This window comes from Poecilia reticulata, linkage group LG12 (assembly GCF_000633615.1).
Source record: "Poecilia reticulata strain Guanapo linkage group LG12, Guppy_female_1.0+MT, whole genome shotgun sequence".
NCBI classification, from domain to species: Eukaryota; Metazoa; Chordata; class Actinopteri; order Cyprinodontiformes; family Poeciliidae; genus Poecilia; species Poecilia reticulata.
This window is the reverse complement of record NC_024342.1, coordinates 22,466,927-22,480,388: the sequence shown is the minus strand read 5'-3', so window position 1 is coordinate 22,480,388 and position 13,462 is coordinate 22,466,927. Positions and strand designations below refer to the sequence as shown.

The window sequence follows — 13,462 nt, the reverse complement described above, 5'->3', positions numbered from 1 at the left end:
TTTTATCTTCTGAAGCAAGATGAACTCGGTAACATTTTATTTGAAGGGTTGTGCATAAAACCGACACGACGCCGTCAGAAACATGGAGGAGTTTTCATAAATGTTTACAGATGGAGCGTCATTCGGTAAATAATGACACTTTCTATKCTAGTTTTTATTCAACTTTGCTCAGAAAACTGTGATCTTATTTACTGAATGATGCAAAGGTGACGCTTCTAATGCAAGTTTTAATTCAACTTTGCTTTAATAGTGTCAKAATAATGCAAAGTTAACACTTTTAATTTATTTTAATGCACTTCAATTGCATTATTTGGCAAATAATGACACTTTTAAAGCAAARCTAAATGCATGTATTAATGCAACTTTGCTTTGAAAGTGTCATAATTATTAAATAATGCAAAGTTAAGACTTTCAATGCAACTTTGCTCTAAAAATATCATTATTTAATGAATAATGTAAAGTTGACRGTTTTTAGTAGACTTCTAATGCAACTTTACATAAAGAATTGTGATCTAATTTACTGATTAATGCAAATATGACACTTTGAAGGACATTCAGTGGAAGTTTTAATTAAACTTTGCTTTTAAACTGTCATTATTTACCAAGTATTGTAAAGTTCACACTTTTAATGGACTTTTAATGCAAATTTGAATGCCACTTTGCTTTTAAAAGTGTCGTAATTTACCAAATAAGGCAAAGTAACACTTTCAATGCAATGTGACTTTGCTCTAAAATATAATTATATACAGATTATTATAAAKTTGACACTTTTAATCTAACTTTTACTGCAGCTTTGCTCAGAAAATTGTGATCTTATTGACTGAAAATTGACACTTTTAATTCAAGTTTTAATGCAACTTTGCTGTAAAAGTAACATTATATGCAGAATATTACAAAGTTGACACTTTTAATGGACTTTTAATGAAAATTTTAATGCAACTTGTCTTTATAATTATTATTATGTATGAAGTGTTGTAGAGTTGACACTTTWAACTGACACTAAATGCAACTTTGCTTGAAAAATTGTGATTTCATTGACTGAGTAATGCAAAGCTGATGCCTTTGTGGTCTTATAATTGAACTTTTAATGTAACTTTTTCTTAAAAATGTCTATTTACTGACCGACGGTAAACATTTATAAATACTCCTCCATATTTAAGGCGTCGTTGTGTCAGCCTTGTGCTCCTCCTTCTAATAAAGCGTCTCCTCTCTGCATTAATATTTACCAACATGAGGTCTCATCTTTCAACAGGAAAAACAAACAGATTTTGTTCTTTTTTGCTTTCCGTACTGAATGTGAAGCGGCCATCTCCTGAAGCTGAAACAGCCGAGTCATGTGACCTGATGARAGACGATGCTCTGCAGGCCCAGTGCTGGCMGCCATCGATCTTCCTGCTCTCTGTTTAATGTTTAATTATTATTATTACTCTATGTTTTCCTCCCTTATGACGCCCCTCYATCCATGAAGGCATGTTGAAATTCACACCACACTGCCCAGCCCCAAACTACCCACCACATTTTCTTTGACAACGTCCATCTTAGAGCGCCTCTTTTTTTGTTTATTTTTGTTTATTTTTAGGATAAAATCTCATCATACAGTTGGTTATTCAAACTGCTCCATGTCGGGTTTAATTTGGTCAGGATCGTGGGTTTGCTGCTGCATTAGGGACCCATTCCACCCATCATGCTGCATCACATTCCCTTGTGTGTGGGGTGAATTTCCATTATACCGCTTTACGGTATAATGACTTTAAATGGGCTTCAGTTACTGACTTTTGTCGCTATTGTTTTCCCTTCGATATGCATCCAAAACTGTAGCTTCTCACTTTTTTTATACCTGCCTGGCTTTGGATGTGRATGTTTGCTTTGCTAGCAGTTTTTAAATARATATTCGCCACATTTTTATTTATTTTTTATCAGTTTTTTTTAGTTCCCTTGGCTTTTGCTTAAGGATCTTGTATAAAGTAATAATCAGGTGGATGGAAATTTATTTTATTTTTCTTTTCTCCCCCCTATGCAGCCCTCTTCCTCTGTAGAGACTCAGGATGTAAGAATTCATTAATATGAGTTTATTTATTTGGTTTTGTTCATTTCTGCACACAAACCATGCAGTCACTGTGAGAGTAGCTGTGGGGCTCAGAGGGTGAGAGGGATGGAGGGAGGGATATATGGAGGGAGGGAGGTGCCAAAACGGCTGCAAAGATACTGAGAAGTTATTTCTTAAATAACTTTTCCACTTTTGTTTTGAAAAGTAAATGAAACCATTCGCTAAGCTTCGATCGTAATGCTGTGACGGTGCATTAGGGGCATCATGTGTAGAAAAAGAGACAGGAGTACATTCCTGCCAAAAAACTCTGAAATCTTTACATTTGACTCAGAAATCTAGAAAAAAATTGAAMATTTTGGAGTTTCAAAAGTTTAAAATTTTCTATAAAAAGATCAGAAATTTTGAGATTAATCTCAGAAATTTTACACAMAGAATTTGGACATTTAGGAGTTTCAAAAGTTTAAMATTTGTCAGAAAAAAATAACTCAGACATTTCTTAGCTGAAATACTCTTTAAAAAAATTGGAAAGTTTCGAGTTTCAAATCTTGAAAGTGTGCTAGAAAAAAAACTCAGAAATTTTGAAATCTTTTTCATAAATTATTTTGAAAAAAGCATGGTTGTTTTCAGAGTTTTAAAAAGTGAAGCATTTTTGACTTTTCAAACTCAGAAACGTCCATGTTTCTTTCTAGAACATTTCTGAGATAAATCAAAAAAAAAATTCTGAGTTTTTTTCTAGCAAATGTTTGTTAAACATTTGACTTGTTAAACTCAAAAATAAATTTTTCCTAGAAATTTTCTGAGATTAATTTGAAAATTTCTAAGGTTTTTTTCTGGAAAACTTTTGAGTTGTCAATCTCAAAATGGTTTTTTTCTTTTTTCTAGAAAATTTCTGAGTTAATCTCAAAATTTCTAGCAAATTTTCGACTTTTCTAACTCAGAAATTTCCTTGTTTTATTTCTAGAAAATTTCTGAGTTTTTTGGCAGAAGTTTACTAGTTTTTCTCCACGATGGCCCCAATATGCTGTCATTTAATGTCGTATTGCACTGAATATGCAAAGTTTGCACAAACCTCTGAAGATGATTTGTTTTTGTGATGTAAAGAAATGAGACGATGTTGAGTCTGGAAATGTTCCTCTGAAATTAGGATAAATATCAATTAATGAGTTAAAATAAAATTGATTGATCTTATTGACCAACTGATGAGCAGCCATTTTCTTAAAAACTTTAATGTTCTTGTCTGAAAAGTGCCGACCGTCTTTCCATGACCTGACTGGTTAAATATGCTCATAAAATCCTGAATTAAAAAATAACTAATTTTAACATTATTTTGTATCAACTGTGTTAAATACTGATTTGATAAACAGGAAATTGTTGTTTTCTCACATTTTTAAACAAACATGTTTATAAAATATGAAAGCGATAAGCCAGTGACGCGGCGCTGCRCCCCGCGCTGACTAACTGCATCATAACACCTAAAATAAATGCCTTAATGGTTTACTGCCGACTGGCTGGAAGAAAATGTTTGTTTTTGCCAAACAACTCAAATCTATTTTCTTTTTATGCTTCTTAATTACAAATAGCTCAAACTTGTAGTAAAGAACTTTGTTGATTCCCATTGGAWACCTTCAAATCCATATTTATAGAATCTGTAAATAATTCAGAACGGCCCGAGTTCATGGTTTTATTGTCACATTTACAAAACAGCGCCACCTTTCGTTTGGAGGAACAAAAACAATGAGTTAATATTTTAACTTTAATTGTAAATATTAAGATGTTGTGTTATTTCAAATTAGGGGGTCCATGAGTGTTTGTTAATTTGGAAAAGTTTAAAGGACAATGATCTGAGGAAGAATAACTCGTCCAAACAAAACTGGATTCAGATCAAATTTAGATGCGAGTTAAACTAAGTTTTCCAACAGGAGTCAGTCTGACAGATTTGAAGCGATGCTGCCAATTCAAGATGTATCTCATTGATACCCATTAAAGGCAATCAAGTATTAGTTGCATCAGAAATATCTTGATAATTTTTTTACGTCACAAAAACCCAGCAGTGCAAACTTTTCACATCCATCGTACCTCAATAGGTCATGTTGAGCGTTTTCCGCCAATCCATCTCAAGGCTTCGATCAGTTGGGTGTTTTCAGGCAGCAGCCATTCATCTAGATGGTTTAAGTAAATATAAATATCACAATCACTGACATCTTTTCTAGTCATCACTCATCCCAGTGCATTTCCGAGGATGTTTGAGCACATTTTGGAGGACTACTCCACCATCCTGTGCAGTAAGACCTAGAGCAGACACACATCTAATAACAAGCTTGATCCCTTCCTTTCTTTCTCCCTCCTTTCACTTCTTTTTGTTTTTTACTTTTTTAAATGCTCTAGTGTTTGTCCTACAAGATCCTTTCTAAAAACCGTAGACACTAAGGTGGGCTGTCGGGTGCTGGGTGTAGAGCGACTGGGTGAGACTGAGCGGCACAGTCGTCGCCCCGGCCGTAGCGCACGAATAATGTTTCTACATATATTCATTTTAGGATAGGAAAAGTGGTAGAGCAGAGCCCGACCCCAAAAAGAAAGCCTCTTTTAGGTCCATCAGTACCACCCTGGCTTCCAGCATCAAGAGACGTAGGTCCTCCAAAGACACGGTAAGGAGACGAAGGACCAACGACCTCCACTCCACGTTTCTCTCCTCCTCCTCTGTCTCTGGTTTCACCTCCTTCTCTCCTTCTCTGTCCTCTCTGCATACATCCCCCCACATCCGAACGAGTCCCATGTCCAGCCCACTCATTTCCACGCGACTCTGCGCAGCTTCTGCCAAGTGTCTGTCCCTTTTGCCATCGATCAGCCATCACCATGTAGGGTTTACCGCTCCGTTAGCGTCAACCAGCGAAGGATCCTAGGTCAGGGCGGCCGAGGTTAGCAGCTGGGAGGAGAAAACGGAGACGCTTTATTTTGAAGGGCTGTGTGTGAGACAGACTGTCGTAAACATGAAGGAGACTTGAAGAGTGTTTGACTGCTGTCGTTAATGTCAGACRGTAAATAATGACACTTAATGAAAAGTTGACTTGGTTTAAAAAGTCTTTGTTACGACGACTTGACATTAACAAAATAAAATTTATTTACAAAGTCAAGTTGAATAAATAGGCAAAGTTCATAAGTGCTTTGTGGACACCTTGCTGAAATATCGTAGATTAATTAGATGAAAGTTAAGCCACAAAGCTATAGAGCTTTTTAAAGTTTGATACTTGTTATAACATATTTATGACAACTTGACAATAACCAAGACGAAGAATGTCTTTTGACAACTTGATATCCAAAACGATAAATGTTTTTGTTATCAACTTTACATTAACTGAGACATCATAATCTGTAATAAATGTTATAACATATATGAACTTTGTATATTAATTCAAAAAGGCTAACAATAAATGACAGAGTAATGTAATATTCACACAGTTACATAACCTTTTAAAGTTTGATTATCAGTACTTGTTATAACATATAACAGATTATAATTTCTTGCTTTATGTCTGGTTGTCATAACAAATACATTGTTGTCTTTATTATGATAAATGGACATTAATCAAGACATAATCTGTAATACATATGTTATAACACTCATGAACTTTCCATATTAATTAAAAAAGACCAGTAATGACAGTAATGTAATATTAACACATAAAGCTGCATAACTTCTTAAATTTGATAGTCAACACTTGTTATGACATTTATGATAGATTATATCTTTGTTAATGTTTGGTTGTCAACAATAAATGTCTTTGTTATGACAACTTAATATTAACCAAGACATCATAATGTGTAATAAATATGTTATAACACTTATGAACTTTGCAAATTAGTTCAAAAAGAGTAACAACAAATGACAGAGCCATGTAATATTAACCATAAAGCTACATAACATTAGAAAGTTTGAGAATCAATACTTGTCATAACATATTTATGACRGATTATAATTTCTTGGTTAATGTYAAGTTGTCATAACAAAGACAACTTAAACAATGACAACTTTTAATTTACRGTGTCATTATTTACCGAATGACACTTAACGWCAACAGTCATAAACACTCATGAAGACTCGTTCATGTTTACGTCTGTTTTGTGCACACCCCTTCAAAATAAAGCGTCTCCTWAAAGCCTCCCGATAATCCAGGGTCTCTAGGGATTTTTGGGGTCTTCAAGAGGACGGGGGCGACAAAAGCCAGCAAGCCGTGTTTTGTGTTGAGCTGCTGTTCCCTCCTAACCTGGTCTCGGTGTGGGTTATGGCAGTGGTTTTCCTGGTGGTGGCGCTGCAGTGTGTGATCCTGTCTGTTCATATGAYTGTGGGGTCATTTTGACTGCTTGATCCTGTGTGTTTCCACAGTTCCTTTGCAACCAACCCTGCACTTTCCTCAGTTTGGGTTTTGATTATGTTTTGTCGAGCATGCGCTGGTGTTCTGTAACTTTGGTTTTTGTTGTTTTTGTTGTTTTTTTTCTTTCCAAACTCATGATCAAGGCAGTAGTGATGGCCAGGCCTAAGAAGAAACCCAGCGTGTTGACTGACTTAACAACATGTCTATTTTCAGGATTACACTCATGGATTTTTATTGATAATCTTTTGATTTCTCATGTTTTCTTTGTCACAGTTCTTCTTTATTTTCCTCGTGGTCTGAACTGTGCATGCCTCTTTCAGGTTGTATTTTCAGGTGAAGACGACTGTCTTCTTTTCTGTTTGAATTCTTCTTCTTTTGTAATCATGCAACAAATTTTGAGAACTGTCAGACTCTCATTCTATCACAGGACAAGCATAATTATTTTTCTGCATATTTTCAACGACTGCAGGTGTGTTTGAAATGTGAATGTCACTCAATCACTATATTTTGTTCACAAAGTAGCATAGCTAGCAGGGCTACTTAKACTTAACGTTTAGCAGCCTTAGCATAGCATCTTTTTGTCAATTGTTGTAGCTAGCGCTCCAGAACTGGCTAACAGAAGGACAACTTCACAGTTCCAGATGATTGTTGTGCTTCTGCATTAGATTAATTGCTCAGACATTAGCGTAACATTAGCATAAACATGCTAATTAGCGTAAAGGTCATGCTAACATGACCTGTAGCTTGCTAAAGTTAGTTTTGGTTAACTCAGGTTACATTGCTTTATGTTTTTCCCCCAATTAATCTGTTACTCAATGCCTCTATGGTACGATTATGATCAAAAGAAGGATTGTTGAGCTTTAATGTATATTATTACTTAAGGCTTAGCATGCTAGCATTAGCATCAACATGCTAACATTACACTTCTTAATAAATGCCATGTACAGCCTTTCTACAACACATTATCTGTGCCATAAAGTACATATTTAATCCGTTATATCGCCTTTATTCCCATATCTTCTGACACATTGGGTAAATTCTGGTCATGTATTTTTATAAATAGATAAATTGGCTCTTGCAGAGCAAATATGTTAAAAATGTGGGGAAATCAATGGGGTAGTGTCATAGTAGCTCTTTATTATCAAAGATTGGGTGTATAACCACTGTGAATTAAGCTGAACTGAGGTAAATTGTTTTATAATTTTAATTGCAGAGTAGATTTGATGTGTATTTAAAAGGTAGTTTGTTTGTTTTAGGTTGAAAATGCAGTCAGAGAGGGAACAGCAGGAGTATCTTACACGCATAAATGATTACAGATCATCAAAGGATGTAGTTATGTTACTCATTGTTCCTAAAACTTCAAATTTCACCGATCTAAACTCAGTAGTGCTGCTAATTGTTTTCTCGTTGGTTGTAGGTCAGGAAGAGGAACAGATTTTCCTCCTTCTTTGGGTTTTTGTTCATGAGTAAAAATAAAACGCCTGTTCTGTTGTTGGTTGTGTTGAATCTAGATTATTCCACCAGACTGACCCAGATTCCCCACATGTTGGTCAAACATCCCACTGATTGCCAGAATAATTACTTTCACACGCGCCAGCTGAAGCCACATGTTGAGCTTTATCTGATTACAGATGCAGCTCAACAAGTGGGAACGTACCGACATGTGGGAGCTTCAAAACGTTTGTCCACAACATCCATTCAGTGCATTAACAGTGCAACAGTAAAGCWCTGTATACTAGATCAAATAATGCTGGATAACCTTTGAGACTTATTGTGTTTTAAATGATTGGTTAAAAATACTACATTACACTTTGCATGACATTAATGTTAGCATGCTAATGTTCTGTTGTCATAAGGAAACTTTAAATATAACATCCTGCACCATGATATAAACTCTAGTGCCCTATATAGTAGGTGTAAAATGCAGCTGAACATTAGTGGTACAACACTAACATCAATGTCAAAATGCTAACCTTATATTTTGTACATTTATTGCATCATATGGCAAAAAGGTGATATATTGCATACTTACTGTTCCACGTCACATTTATTGGTGCAATATTTTGGAGATAAAATAAATTACACTTTAAAAGTTGTGTTAGCATGCTAGCATTAGCATTACCACACTAGCACACTAGATTAACTTAGAAAGCACAATATTACACTTGATAACATCTACACATTGTATTTAACATGTGAAACATTTACAGTACTCAATATTGAATTAAAAATAGAATTATAATTTAATATTAACATTAGCATGCTAACATTGCCGTTAATGTGCTAACGTTGGCTAAACCAGTACCACTTACCCTTCTTAATAATGGATACAGTACCTAAAAACACATCTACTGTACAATAAAACACATTTCTAGTCAACTACAACTAAACTTTAGCCTGCTAGCACTAGCGTTGATATTATTTCATTAAACATAAATGCTTTACACTTAGTTGTAAATTCAGGGCACAGCTTAGTATCTACAGTTGTTTGGCATTATCATGCTAATATTAGCATTTTAATGCTAATTTAGCTCCCTGTTTGCTCAGACGGCACTGAATTAATCTGCACTTTAACTCATGAATTAAACTCTCTCTTATTAGCAAATTTATTGTTCAACATAAATATTTAGAGAATTATATAGTAGATAATAATAAAAACAGCTTGTTTTTGCTAACATTAGCATTGACATGCTAACACTATGTCCTGTTTGATTGACTGATTTGCTTTATGATCCATAAGGACCAATAAAATGAACAACGATTTTACCAGTATATGTTTTATGGCCTGTTTAGCTGCTGAAAAGCTACAGTAATAATAATAATTTTAACGTGGTGTACAAGATGGACGACTCGCTGTGTGGTGCACTATATAGTGAATGAGTGGCCAATTCACCCAAAGCGTTAGCTTGACGCAGTGAGAGTTTCAGGTTTTCTGCATTTCTGTTACAGTTGAGCTGAAAATCGATTTTCTGTGAGTTTGAGGAATTGAACAGAAAAAGTTTGAAGTGACGAAACGTTGGTCACCTGGCGCTGCTTCACCTCAACATTTATACTTATCTGAACATCTGCGCAGAAAAAGACAATAACCTGGAAACGTTCGGCTCCAACTTTGTACTTTGGGGTATTTATGAAGGCACATGTATCGTACATCAGCTACGTTCTTAAAAACAGCTAAAATAGATTTAGTCTATTTTTAAAATCTGTTTTTCTGCTGCCAAAGTTTCCTTCTACTTGTTTTGTTAATTTGGTTTGTTTAAGGTTTGAAAGTTGGCTCTGGAGCCCTGATTGGGGGGAAAATGAGAAAATGAATGACGATACGGATAAATTTAAATCTAAAGACCAACCATCTCCAGTCTTTGACCATTATTTTAATTTTATATCAATGTTCTTCTTTTTGATATTAATGGATATCAATGGACTTGAGTGTCAGTGTCCCTCACCCACATGCCACACCGCTCCTCTCTTCCTCTGCAAGCATGCCGACTCCTTTACCTGTCCTAGCTGTAGTTACCGTAGCAACAGTGTGTAGACTGTCCTCTGGAGTAAGCAGCTTTTTAAGCCTTACCTGTGCTTGTGATGTCAGTAAAATGTCTTACTTTGACTGGTCCACTTGACGTCGTTAAAAACGCCCTCGGGACTGAAAGGTATACGGAGAGCAAACGGTGCCGTAAGCTGTTTGACGATGAGGAACATCCAGAACCGATTCCTGATGGTTAGGAAATGATCAGAACTGTGCAAAAGTCTTCAGTCAGTCAACTCTGTAGATGTTATTGTAACCGTTTAAAGTCGGCTTGGTCAGTCGGATTTCAGGTTTTCTTTGGCCTTTGGCTGCTTTTTCATGAAAACGTTTTCATTTTTGTTGAAGCTTTGCCCTCTGATATGCACATTTTGAGGTTCTTTGTCACAAAAAGCCAACAAAAATAAAATCTGCTACAATTTTTGGAGGAAATTCTAAAAAATACAAACCCCAAAATCCCCATTTTGTAAACACTTGGCATAACATACACTGCAAAAACACAAAATGTTACCAAGTATTTTTGGTTTTTAGTGCAAATATTTTAGTGCACTTGAAATTAGACAAAACTAGTTTACAGGTAACTTTTAAGCCAATAAATCTTTAATATTGATTAAAAAGTTATATTTCTGTGTTTCAGCATTTTAATTTGAGCAGGACTTGTTTCATTTGGTTCAATGTCTGTAATATTAATTACTCCTGATGGTTCAAACATCTTTTTTTATAAAGTTATTAAATTTGGGGAATTTTTTTCTGTTTGGTTAAATTATTGTTTTGTTTTTGGACGACACTGCAAAAACACAAAATCGTACCAAGTAATTTTGTGTAATTTCTAGTGTAAATATAGTAAGCTTGAATTGAGACAAAACTAACTTACAAATAACTTTTTTGGTATGATACAGGAGCTTCTTTTAAGTCAATTATTCCTTAATATCAGTGAAAAGTTCTAGTTTCACTGGCAGATTATTTTTATTTATAAGAAAACATTTTTCCCACATTATAAGTGGAAAAAAATCTGCTGGTGGAATTAATATTTTTAGTTTATATTAGGAATTATTGGTATATATTTTGCTGAGAAGTTACTTTTAAGTTTTCTTACTTCAAATGAACAAAAGTGTTTGGAACTAGAAAAATGTAGTTGGTAAATATTTGTGTTTTTGCAGTGTAAGAGAATAGCTGAATCTTTTATTAAAAAATAAGCATCAAAATGCTTTAGAAATTCACATATTCCTACTAAAACCAAACAGTTATCCAGATATTTCCGGACCTAAACTATTTCAGTGAATCAAAATCCATAATTCTCAGCGTTTCGATTGAAAAAGCTGCCAAATTCATAAGAAAAAAAAAAAAAAACTCAAATCATTCAAGTTCTCCCAAAAAAAGCCTGAAAATGTTCGATCAGCCGTAGAAAGTCTCTGTTTGCACAGCGCTGCCCAACACTCGGTCTGGATGTTGCTCTTCCTGTTAGCATGTTAGCATCATAAGCTCAGGCGCTCCAGTGTTTTGGCTCTGTTAGCTGCAGGTAAGCTAAGCAACGTAATCAGCTTGAATAGGATAAGTACCGATGAGACGGGCACACCTTCCCTCACTCACTGCTCCAGTTTAACAAAAACACGTTTCCTGAACAACCAATGAGACGATTGGGATTACAGTTGACTTTATGTTTCTCTATGTTTTTTGACACTTTTTTTGCTCTAAAACGAGACAAAATTCAACAGAAACCAGTTTTTCTACCCTCTGGACGACGGGATCTTGTTTCCCCTCTCAGCTCTTTGTGATGCCGCAAAATAAGAGCGGCGAAGGAAAGACGAGACGCAGAGTCTGACGCAGCGGCACGTTGAAATCTGACGATAATTAAACTGCTAAACCCGAGTGAAGTTTGGCCACCAACAACTTCTTCAAATCCAACAAAACTGGTATCAAACATTTGTGTTGCAAATATTAGTTTGTGCTGCAAAGATTAGTTTGTGCCGGTATTGTTTTGGAGATATTAATAAGTGATTCCAAAGGTCATGAAAGGTCAACCAGCCCACCCACTTTCTACAAATCTAAAAAATGGTGTCAATCAACTTGACAAGCTCAACTATGTTTGTGCTGCAAAGTTTTTGTTTGTGCTTCTTTTTTTGTGACAATATTAATAAAAATTTAAAGACCAACCACTGCCACATTATGCAAATCTAACATTTGGTTTTATTTGTGTGCAGCACAAACAAATCCCAGTTGACTGTCGGCTTTGTTTGTGCTGCACAATTTTTTGTTTGTGCCGCTATTGTTTTCAAGATGTTAATAAACATTTCCAAAAGTCATGAAAGGTCAACCAGCCCACTCATCATCTTCAAATCAAACAAAATTGATGACAATCAACTCGGCCAGGTTTGTGCTGCAACATTTTTTTGTTTGTGCTGCTTTTTCTTTGAAGATATTGATGAGAGTTTATAGGTCTTCCAGCGCTACATTAAACAAATGTAACAAAATAGGTGTAGGTTGATTTCATTTGATGATGATGATGAGCTCTGGAAACGTTTTCATGAATATCTTTGAAATGATGGCGCCACAAACGGAACATCTTTTACGCCAATTTTGTCAGATTAAAGGAGCCAAACTTCACTCAGGTTCCTCCTAAACTGCAAAAATGACACTTTGCCTTTCCTGCAACGATCCAGAGAAAAACAACAAACGTGTTTAGGAGAAAATAAATTCCCATTTGTGTTTTAAAAGATAAGATGCTGCGTTACACTTGCTGCTGTCCAGCCTCTCGTCTCCTCCCGTCTAACCGCTCTCAGGCAAAATCCAGCAGCTAAAATGATGAGATCATGTTTCAGTGCTTTGTAAAAGTATTTACACCCCTCTGTGATATTATATATATAAGATTGGAGCTTTATGAGGGAGACCAACACAAAGAAGCATCATTTCAATTTTGAAGGAAAATGAGGTTTTGTTTTAAAACACTTTTTCAAAATTAGAAATTTGTGGCGTAACTGATAGCATCTGTAAAAATCACATTTTTTGGTTGAATATTTTCGTTTTTGTCCCCATGGAAACGGCGACAGTAGGCTGATCTTATGTGCTGTGGTTTGTAAAGACAGAATGAAAAAGTTTTTAGTTTGTGGCCTCACATTGTGAAAAGTGTTCGGTGTTCTGCTGTGTCGTGACCGGGGGCGTTACTTTGTCATGTTGTTATTATTGTTTTCTAAATTATTACTAACTGTGAATTAAAGCATAATGCGCCATGAGTGCCACCTAGTGGTAGAAAGTTTTGTTTTAGGTTTCAAACATCTGCAGCTGAGCAGCAAAATGAGAGTAAAGGACGATTTTATTTGGTTTTCGATCGTTCAGTGGAAACCACTGCAAAATCAACGACGGCTAAAAAMCACTGGAGTAGAAAAGAGACAGTTTGTTGTACTTTGGGGTATCAAAGTCAAAGGGGTGGAATATTGGTTCATGCCACATTTTTCTGGTTTTATTTGTAAAGAAAAATCAATATGGCTTCTTTCTGTGATGGTGTATCAGGTCCATTGTAGATGGAAAAAA

At 35.4% G+C, this 13,462-nt stretch overlaps 1 protein-coding gene across 16 annotated transcripts in view; it reads left to right on the top strand.

Moving 5' to 3' along the window:
- Window positions 1–13,462, top strand: part of grin1a (glutamate receptor, ionotropic, N-methyl D-aspartate 1a) — a 51,088-nt gene that overhangs the window by 35,354 nt on the left and 2,272 nt on the right. For 7 of the 16 annotated variants that reach the window (XM_017307814.1, XM_008424647.2, XM_008424646.2 and 4 more), the window contains 2 exons: window positions 2,021–2,047; window positions 4,582–4,692. The exons of 3 other annotated variants lie outside the window; for them this stretch is intronic. In XM_017307814.1, coding sequence (XP_017163303.1) covers window positions 2,021–2,047; window positions 4,582–4,692 — 138 coding nt within the window. The remainder of the gene's footprint in view (window positions 1–2,020; window positions 2,048–4,581; window positions 4,693–13,462) is intronic. 6 more of the 16 variants (XM_008424652.2, XM_008424650.2, XM_008424649.2 and 3 more) reach the window with 2 other exon arrangements.